The sequence below is a fragment of the Musa acuminata genome, chromosome BXJ3-4 (genome assembly GCF_036884655.1).
Source record: "Musa acuminata AAA Group cultivar baxijiao chromosome BXJ3-4, Cavendish_Baxijiao_AAA, whole genome shotgun sequence".
Lineage (NCBI taxonomy): Eukaryota > Viridiplantae > Streptophyta > Magnoliopsida > Zingiberales > Musaceae > Musa > Musa acuminata.
Genome location: NC_088352.1, coordinates 36,501,838 through 36,512,389, shown reverse-complemented (window position 1 = coordinate 36,512,389; position 10,552 = coordinate 36,501,838). Strand labels below are relative to the sequence as shown.

Genomic DNA, 10,552 nt, shown 5'->3' with positions numbered 1-10,552 from the left:
TTGAGAACTTTTCAAAGCATGCTTTGGACACTGCGCCCTTCTGCAGAATTTCTGGTGATATATGCAGAATTGCTGTCTAATTGAAGCACTGAAAACTTTAGAAGTAGCTTTTGCAGATCCATAAATCCTGTTGGGATTCGCAGTAGAATTTTTGAAGCTAATATTCTAATAAAACAAAAAATTCTAATTAAATAAAATTCTTACGAAGGAAACTTAGTAATTAGGGTTTGGTTTTCTTATAAATATTTCATGTATTTTAGTCTGATAGAGGAAAGCAAGATGTGAGAAATACTTTGAGTGATGTTGACTTTCTCTCTAAGGTATCTAGAGAGGGTATACTCTCTAGAGGGAGTCATCAAATCACGTTAAATCTTATTGTTGATGTTTGATAGATTTTTCTTTTGATTTTTAATTTCTTTTTCTTATTTTCCAACGAACTGAACCATCTCCTTCCTTGGATCCAACCAAAATTTTCTGAGCTCTGATGATGAACTTCGAATAAACCAGTGAATTTGTTTTGGCATGTTTACTGACCTATATATGCATTAACAAGACGTACGAGATAATTTGCATGGTGTAACTCTATATGCCGAGGTAGCTTAGTGTTCTACCCCTACCTTGACTTGCCACCTTATGATATGAAACGCTGGCCGCAGCAGAGGCAAGAAGAAGAACACACTTGCTGATAAGTATCATAAAGTCCACATCCTGGAAGTAAAGCACAATTTGACATCTTTACATGAAACCCGGATCGGGATACACTTGGACTCGGTTATGTTGTAGACCTATTTGTCGACTGACATGCACAGAAAACAATTTATTTCCTAGCAATCAAGACTTCTTCTTCTTCTTCTTCTTCTTCTACTACCCATCTGCCTTTCACCTAATTCTCTAGAACTTCCTCTTGGACTAGCACCAAATCTTTAAGCATTTCCAACTCCTAAAGCAGCATAAGCTTTCCAGTGATGATCATCTAGTCCGCTACAAACCGGTGTCCATTACAGACCACAAGCGGTCGATGATCTCTTTGGTATTCTCTCAAAATGCACAGTCCTTACACTACGCTGCTGCTATGCATTAAGACCTGACGTTTAGGCCCTTTCTCCTGCATTTGGTGTCCCTAAAAGCGATCTTGTCGGTCGATCCAACGAGGACATGGCCAGAGATCTGGGGATGGAGTAGTTGAAGGGAGAGGTGTTGTTGAGCCTTTAGGTGGTAGGTAGGCCCTCTCATCATATTTCAATATGCAGGCCATGGGGAAGGAAAGCTTGTGTTGGTCCACCAAATTGGGTCCATCCTTTGACCCCCCCGCCTCTCCCTCTCCCAGTTAGCGGACTCCGTTTGTTCGGGGACACTAATATTACGCATAACACTCTTCCATTGTTCCATGTTAAGGGGACAACGTCCCCCATTTAAAGCTGGCACTCCCTTCTACGGGAAATCTGGAGTCGAAGTCAAATACATAAGTCATCCCTCCCCAGCTTTGTTCTGATTCCAATGAGCCGACGACCGCACGAGTGGAGGAACAGTGGCAGTGCCGCACGCAATCTTGGGGTCCCGCACGAGTCACTCGTAGGACCTGCTCTGGTCCCGTTAGGGTTTTTGGAGACCCAAAGAAATCAACGAATCGTGGATCGCATGGCACATAAAAGATTGTTGACACGCTGCTCTTTGTTTAGTGAAGCAGAGTGGTCACATGATACGGATATGTCTCTCAGAAGTTACGGTATTTGCTTTGTTATATGATCAGGACATCATTCCTGCAACAAAGCCCAAATCATTATGAAAGATATGAACGGCAGAGTGAGCAGTAATGGAAGATACTATGTCACTGCCTTCTGTAGCTCTCTCTGTTATTCTACTCTATACCTCCATTAAACTATCTTCCCTCCCCAAAAGAACTCATCTCACGTGTCCTTAGTCTTAGCACGAAGGGATTCATCTGCATATACAGAGACATCATGGACGCGGACACGCCAAATCCACCTTCCACAATTGCCCCACACTGATCTATATAGCCCTCCATTTACGTGTAACTCATATCTGGAGAGAGAGAGAGAGAGAGAGAGAGGACATTGGTATAAGCTTCATTGAAAGAAGAAATTGAACCGTGAAAGAGAACAGTCGAGAGAGGAATCTGCTGCTGTACAGTGACAAGCAAGAAAAGAGAGAAGGAATAGAAGTAAAGTTTGGGTTGGGTTTTTCTTCATTGCATGTTTGCTTCACGCAAGCTGCAACTGTAGAGAGAGAGAGAGAGAGAGAGAGAGAGTTGGGGATGGTCGGTATGGTTGCTTGGCATGGCATTAGAGAGTCATGTGGAAACCATAAACAAACAAGCATGAAACAGTAACTCCAACATGCCCCCTACCAATAAGACAAAGTCCCCCTTCTGCCTCACTCGATTTTTACACACACAAACGCACACTCTCTCTATATCAATCTTTAGACCTCCCTTTCCTTTTGTCCGTCCTCGATCCTTTCACAAACAAATCCATGGATTCATCTTGTGTCAGGATACCAACCTTCAAATAAGCACAAAAAAGGGAGATCAGTGATATGAGTGGCAATCCTAGTCCTAGTATTGAAGGAGCAACCGGGGGAGGAAGTGGGGGTGTCGGTGGTGGCGGCGGTATATCAGGAGGAGGTGGGAGTGCAGGTGGTGGCAGCGGACCGTGCGGAGCCTGCAAGTTTCTGAGGAGGAAGTGCATGGCGGGGTGCATATTTGCGCCGTACTTCGACTCCGAGCAAGGCGCGGCGCACTTCGCGGCTGTGCACAAGGTGTTCGGCGCCAGCAACGTGTCGAAGCTCCTCCTCCACATCCCCGCCCACAAGAGGCTCGACGCCGCTGTCACCATCTGCTACGAGGCCCAGGCGCGCCTCCGAGACCCCGTCTACGGCTGCGTCGCTCACATCTTCGCCCTCCAACAGCAGGTGCATACTAACCTTCGATGGGTCCTAAACAGTAGAATCGACCTGTGCTTTTACGGTTTGCACTCGAATATTGATTCGATAGGATGTTGGAATAGGTAGTCAACCTGCAGGCGGAGCTGTCCTACTTACAAGCCCACCTGGCCACGTTGGAGCTGCCATCCCCTCCGCCACCGCTGCCACCGCCATTAGTCGTAGCGCCGATACCCTTTGCGATATCAGACCTGCCATCAGCCGCGAACCTCCCTACTGCAGTTGATCTCTCGACGCTGTTCAACCCCCTGGTGCAGCCAGCATGGACTCTTCAGCAACAGCAGCAGCAGCTGAGCACCAGCACAAGGAGCCCTTGTGAGAGCTCTGGGTTTGGGGGTGGCGATCTCCAGGCATTAGCCAGGGAGCTCCTCGATCGGCACCGGACGGCCACAAGTGAACCACCTCCCGATTCACGGTAACCACACTCAGCGAGTAACCTGGAATGGTATGTACTTCTTGACCAGCAAACAAGGATCCAAATTAACTTGCTCCTGTTTTGCGTTCCACAAAGATGGAACATGATGATTAGAACATTGGCATGAAAAGTCCTTTGGCTTTTGCATCATTCCAAAGACATTAGTTTTAGATTGATTCAAAAATATATTTTTTTTAAATAATAAAGGAATCAATTATACCCCAATAAATCTTCTCATCCTTATATATTTATCTTAATCTAAATTTTTATATTTGTTTCATCTAATCTTAACTATTTGAATGAATCTTATCACAACCCTTAAATTTAAAATAATTATAACTTAAAATTATTTTTTTTACCAAGGCTTTTGTAAAGATAGCAATAAACTGGTCTTTAATGTAATAATCCATTTGAATTTTTTTCTTATCAACTAATTCATAAATGAAATAATATCAAATTTCAATATGTTTGGTGTGCTTGTGGAATATAGGATTCTTCGTCATTGCAACAGTAACTTATGGTTGTAACATATTTTCATTGGTTCATCTTAATTTTCTTGAAGATCTACTACAATTCTTCGAAACCAAATTATTAGAGCAATATATTTTTGCTTTTTTATCACTCCTGAACCAAGGCTACAAGAAGTGTTGATTTGTTACTTATATTTCCTTTTTCAATAATTTTTCTTTTATTATTATCTTTGAAAGTGATAAATTCTTCATCTTGACTAGTGAGTTTAGAGAAGTGTGTTGGATCTCCGATCATGTATCTTGAGCATCAACTATTAAGGTACCATCTCTTGCTCCTAACTTATGATTGTAGATATATCTATAAGAAAGGGAGTTTTCTTTTAGGTACCCATTTAACATTGTGTTCCTCATAAATAGATCTACCTATCATTGAGTGATTTATGATTTCTTTAGGAACCCAAACTAATTTGTGTGGACTATATCTTTTAAATGAATAGGCAAAATGATCATATTTTCCATAAAAAAATTATTTTTCTATAGGTGAGATATGTAATGTAGGTCATTTAACGAAGATAGTTGGTTTTTATTGATTATTACTCACAAAGTTAATTCCTTCGTTTCTATAAACATAACCTTTATTAGAAAAGATTATATTTAGAGATTTATCTCATATTTTAAATTTTTCTAACATTTCTTGTAGTAAAACATTTTTTTTCTTAAGTGAATCTATCTCATCATACTTAATATAAGAAGCTAGCATACTATCATGCTTATTTTTTAATTTATCAAATTTACTAATAAGATAAGCATATTCTTTTTTTAATAACTTATATTTTTTATCAACTAGCTTACATTCATCGTATAGATCATTGAAAGTGATACGTAAATCATCATAAACTAAATGAGATTTGATTGAGTCACCTTGTCATTGAACGTCATTAAAGTGTAGTTAGCAACTTCTTTGTTGGTTGGCTCATCGTCTTTGGATGTACTCAAATCATCCCAAGTTGCTTTGAGCACCTTCTTTTTTTTATTATTATTTTTTCTTTACTTGGGATATTTATTTTTGAAGTATCTCGGCTTCTTGCATTCAAATTATTTGGTCCTTTTTTAGTTCACTTTTATTCTTAGTGTCTTGTTTTGTTTTGTTCCTTTTTAAGAATTTTTTAAATATTCTTATAAAAAGTGTCAAGTCATCATCATTATCATCGTCATCACTTAGAGTTTTCACCCAAGTGACCTTCTTGGGTTCTAAGTGTCATGTCCTTTTTGTTCTTTGAAAGATTATTCTCAAGTTTATCATGTATTATCATGTCATTTCATATGTCATCAAGGACCCGATAAATTCTTCAAATAAAAAATTATTAAAATTATTTTAATTTTATGCTTGATTTTTTTTTATGATAGTTTACACCTCCGTCAAAACTTTCATTAGAAAGATAATATTGAGTAACATATCGTCAAACTTGAACCCGTCAATGCAATGCATCTTGTTCAACTCTTTTACACTACTATACATGGGTTCATTTTGGAATCATCCGAGAGAGTTAGTTGGGAGGCACTCTAAAATGAGTTGTAGGGGCATCGGAGCATAGCATGGTTTCACCTTGGAAATCCTCATCATCAAACATCGTTAATCAACTTAGGAGAGGTTCTTGGGCTATGCTTAGATTGGATCATGAACTAACCTTCCACCTCGACATAGGTCACGGACATCACGAGCTAAAATTGGATTGCTCTACTAAGTAGAAAATGCTATGAAATCAATATGGGCTCAAACTCTCAAAAGATCTGTTGTAGATGCTTTGTAAAAGGTTATATTTAGCATGTTCACTCAGATCTCCGTTTCATTGTAGGATCAATTAGATCTGTTTCAGTCATTAGAGAGTCTGTTGTAGATGCTTTGTAAAAGGTTATATTTAACATGTTCACTTAGATTTCCGTTTCATTGTCGGATCAATTAGACCTGTTTCAGCCATTATATCACATCTTCAGGAGTACTTACTGCTCTTCCACCATAGAAGTATTGACAACCAACTGCAGCTCACAGAGTGCAACACTCAATAATCCAGAGGCAATTTTGATTGATTTATCTATTAACACTAAAGACAGTTCTTAGTGATCATTAACCGAAGTCGAGAATAATCGACTTTGAATCAACTACAGACTACAGAAGACGTCTCCAATATTGGTTTATGTAGCTCATTTATCTACTAAGATAGAAAACAAGCCTCCTTTCTTCAAATGAATACTCTGTCTGCTCCACTGGTGCTACTACCTTGGCCACTGCTTGGTCAAAGAGGCAAGTCGGAGGAACAGGTGTATTGGCCACCTGCATCGGCGCTTGCACTGCCATTGGAGTTTTGGGAGTTAGCATCACATTTGGGGACTTGTTCTCTTCAAACGTATTGACAATGTGCTTAGAGGGTGTTGTTGGCATGTTGTTAACTGGTAGTATAGGAGCAAAGGGTTTGCGTGGCACGCCTACTTCTTGATGTGTGGTCATGGCATTGTAAGTTAGCTTCTTCACAGGAAGGCCAGCAATATCTGCACCTCTTGCACCTACAAGAGCTCAAACTTTGCATGGTCAATGGTAGAACTTGGAAGAAGATTAATTTGTAGTATTTCTGAATCTAGTGTTCAGGAAACTAACCAGGAGAAAGGATGCCCAAATCATCTGTCTTCTTTGCTGAGCGCACAGGCTTTGCAGAATGCAGATGATCAAGCTTGGGAGGCTGTGTTGCTCCACTGAGCCTTCGGCTTGGGCACCCAGCTGATGTTCTGGGTATCTTTTTTGCACTTTGAGATTTTGAAGGGCTGGGTTTTGAACCATAAAGTGCTTCTTGCTCGGCTATGATCTGGCCTTGGAGCCTCTTCTGATCCTGAATTATCAATACGTTATAATCCAGAAACGCAAATATTTGATCTCATCTGAAGTCACCTTGACAGGCTTACCCTCTGTCTCTTGCGTTCTTGCTCTTTCTCTTGCCTGACTATGGTGTATTCTTCCAGCATTGAGAGAAGACGCACCTACAAGATTGAAGCAACTGGAGATGAGATCCTTTCTCAGGCCATTACCAAACAACAAGCATGACAAGTAATGCTCACGCCATCGTATGTGAACTCAATGCCTCTTTCTTTCTCCCATTGTGTGATTTTGGCTGCCAGAGTTTCTACTATAGCTGCTCAAGATACAATAAGTAAAAAGCTTATGACACAAAATAACTCAATCATGCACATTTGAAGTTCTTATTTGTTGTCTTTGAGCTTAGATAACCTGGAATCTTGTTGACTAATGCACGAGCTTTCTCAGCACGCTTAAGTGATAGGTGTGCACCTCTTCCAGCATTGTAGCGGTTTTCATCCTGCAATAGATCATAAAGAAGATATGTAAGTCACAGGGTAGAGCCAAATGATTACATCTACCATTTTATTTCCTACCCGATTGTACTCCTCCAGCCATGCTTCCTCCTGACATGCAGCAAACCATTTTTCTACCCTTTCAAGTATATCTTTCCTGCTAAAGGCTTCCTCTTTAACTGTCGCAATTTGGAACTCTATCTGTTCCAGAATTAAAGTGGCATCAATAGCTCCTGCCAACACAACAATAATTGGAAACAAAGGTTACGACCATCTCTCAGTAGCACAAAATGTCGAAATAGAAACACATACCAGATTCAATAGCACTAATTTCAAATTCTTCTTGATTTTCTGCCTCTGCCACCAGATGCACCCGCCACCGAAGTTCTTTAAGTTCTGTTTTCTTCTTCAAGACTAGCTCTTTCATCTTGCTAACTTTTAGCTGTTCGAGTCTCAAAACTTCTGTCTCCACCTACATCAAAATTGTGCCCTTGTCACTTAATACACACACACACACACACACACACACACACACACACACACACACACATATATATATATATATATGATAACAGTGCAAATATAAATTCTGTTCTAGTTACTGACTTACATAATTGAGTAAGTCCACCGAAAGAGTGTTGGCCTCTGTAATTTCTTGTTCTGAAGCAGCGATATTACATGTCACATTCTGAAAGAGCTGTTGCTCTTCGATTGGCGTATCCATTAGATTCCACAATTCCAACATTGTAGATGCAAGATCTTGAAGCTGACATATAACAATGTCTGAATTTAAATTATAGCAAAATCAAAGTAGGTATTGCTATTCAGTAGCATCAATTACCTTCTTCATCCTCTCTATCTTAATATCTCGCATTCTCCCTATAGCCGTGGCAAGCCTTTCTATTGTGGTATTGCTTACACACTTTGATACTTCAGTTTCATCTAGATTAGGGTGTATTTCTCTAATTGTTTCTTTAAAATCAACTCCAAGCACGGAGCATAACGCATTCAGAGAGGACAAGTGATCCATCACTTGCTTCAACCGGTCACTCTGAAGTAGAAAACATCTAAATTTGTTAAAAGAATAAATAGGCAAAGTTGCTGCACAATTATAGAAATAAAAAATATAATTTTAAATAAGGAGACATAAAGTTCCAACCTTCTCCTTCTGAAGTAACTCAAGTTGTCTGTATAAATCTTCAAGCCTTCTTGTAGACAAATCAGATTCATCCACAGCCAACATCAATGGGTTGCACCCAGAAGGCATGATCTCAAGTGATATCTTTCTTATCTGTTCTATTACTTCTATAAAGTGGTTCAATCTCTCAACTTTCTTCATTCGCATCTCCTCTAGCTGTGGGGTAATGGACTCGAGCTCCTCTTTTAAGCTTCCAGCTCTCTGATTCGACTGTAAGGAGAATTGACATATATAACAAACTTCACCATATTATAATCTTCAAAAGAACAGGATACTTAAGCAGGATAAGACCTACTCTCTTAATGAACTGATAGGAAATGGCAACAAACAAACAATAAGAAGTAAGCAGGATCATTCAATTTTGGCATTCCAAGAAATTGTTGAAATCAGGGAAGTGATAGATAATTATACTCGGTGCATGAAGTGAGACACACCTGTCTTGTGTGTACTGGTGGCTCACCCATTGCAGAGCAGATGGCTGCAAGCTCCGCTTCAGAGTCAGCAATTGCTTGTCGCAACTGAGCTCTACAGCGATTAGCCTGGTCAACCTTTCTTCTGTAGACCTCCAGGCACTCCTGTTCTAGCTCAAGGAGCATTTTATCCCTTTCAGCGTCAGACTCACCAACCTCATCCCATATAATCTGAAATTTTAGATTATATAAACCAGACGAATTTAGAATCAATATGCATGCCACTATTGTCCTTGAAAGCAATACTAAATAATAATGACAGTAAGAGGGAAGTGTCGCAATGATAAAGATACTACTGCCCTGAACTTTTAGAAATTTATCATGATATCCTAACTGTCGTCCCTCTTAAAGTCTGTCCAGTTACATTTTATATTACAGTTAGTGGAGAATTGGGGAAAACCTGAAGCTCATATAGAAGAGATCCACATGTTGTTTCCAATTGCAACAGCTGATCATTAGAAGGACAAGCCATATCAAGTCAACCACTTTGACCTGCAAGAGAAAAAGTTATCCATCATAAAGAAACCGAGTCAGGAACAGTGTTCCAAAATGTCTACATGGCAAAGTAAATCCTGCAATTTTGGCCTTATTTATAGCTTGTATTATGTATGAAATCAATATATAGGAAAAAAGCTGACTCCCATTCTCGTTTCAGTTAAATCTTTCTTTAAAAAAAGAAAAAAAAATAAATTACCTTTTTTAATTCCAACATTTTCGTTTCGCACACCCAATGTTAACGCACACACACACTCGCAAAAGGGTCATGCATCAAATGAAATTTCAGCTCCTCTCCTCAGCCCTCATCCATTACATCATGTTCTCTCAATTTGCAACAAGTGTATTTTCCATCGTTAATAAGATATAAAGGGGATACTAATTCTCAAATCAAGGATGAACGTTGAACGTATTCGCAACTCCTAATTTCCGAAAGATGCAAAAGGTTTCCAAATTCATCTAGTCGCATATATAGTGTAAGTTAAAGAACAAATACAAAGCAGGCAAACTCAGAGTCACCACATCAACATCAACGCGCTTCGATAGTAATAGTTGTCAGCTGACGCAATTCACAAATACAAAACTAGCTTTAATTGGATCCCAAATCCGTCCGCGAGGCCAAAAACTAGGCGTTCGACCATCCAACTAACCAAAATCAAAGCACTGCATAAAGTTAACATCAAAACAAGAAATCATTCCATAGAATTACTGGTTGACATACGATAGAAACGCCACAACTAGAGCAATCGGATCATCTTGACATTGATGAAACATCAAGGAATTCATCGGGAGTTTAGGCTAAAAGAAAGGGGAAAAGAAGAGATATCTGAGAGATGCGTACTCGAGAAAAACTCGGCTGCGATCGACGGAACACGCAAAAGGAAGCGAAGCTGAGATCGTTGGAAGGTCTTCCCCGTCAGAGGCAACACAGAGAGAGAGAGAGAGAGAGAGAGAGAGAGAGAGAGAGAGAAGGGGCCAAAGAGTTTGAAACGGTGGTGGCTGTTTTGTGAACACTTTATTGGGTACAGTCATTAATCTGGAACGTTGAATTTGAATTGAACGTGCAAGGATCTATTACCGTTACGGGACGGGGTCAGTGGAGACGGAAAGGGTGGCATCGTAATTATGATCGCCTTGTCAGCACCATTTGAAACTTTCCTTAAAATAGTGCAGTAATGACGAG

At 39.8% G+C, this 10,552-nt stretch overlaps 2 protein-coding genes across 3 annotated transcripts; one reads left to right on the top strand and one right to left on the bottom strand.

Moving 5' to 3' along the window:
* Positions 1–2,451: 2,451 nt before the first annotated feature.
* On the top strand, positions 2,452–3,590 carry LOC135635685 (LOB domain-containing protein 18-like). The gene is made up of 2 exons (XM_065146935.1): positions 2,452–2,931; positions 3,027–3,590. The coding sequence occupies exons 1-2, from the start codon at positions 2,557–2,559 to the stop codon at positions 3,378–3,380; spliced, it is 729 nt and encodes a 242-aa protein (XP_065003007.1). The 5' UTR covers positions 2,452–2,556; the 3' UTR covers positions 3,381–3,590.
* Positions 3,591–5,934: 2,344 nt separating this feature from the next.
* LOC103977347 (65-kDa microtubule-associated protein 3) lies at positions 5,935–10,341 on the bottom strand. 2 transcript variants are annotated; one of them, XM_009392844.3, is made up of 13 exons: positions 10,211–10,341; positions 9,275–9,366; positions 8,839–9,045; positions 8,366–8,614; positions 8,048–8,257; positions 7,817–7,972; positions 7,519–7,678; positions 7,288–7,439; positions 7,124–7,211; positions 6,955–7,028; positions 6,802–6,876; positions 6,500–6,728; positions 5,935–6,408 (listed from the first exon to the last, which is right to left on the bottom strand). In XM_009392844.3, exons 2-13 carry the CDS (start codon positions 9,344–9,346, stop codon positions 6,053–6,055), a joined length of 2,028 nt encoding a protein of 675 aa, XP_009391119.2. In that variant the 5' UTR covers positions 9,347–9,366; positions 10,211–10,341; the 3' UTR covers positions 5,935–6,052. The 2 variants fall into 2 exon arrangements, with proteins under 2 accessions (XP_009391119.2, XP_065001509.1); XM_065145437.1 differs by lacking the exon at positions 10,211–10,341 and adding an exon at positions 9,889–10,141.
* Between the last annotated feature and the right edge of the window lie 211 nt (positions 10,342–10,552).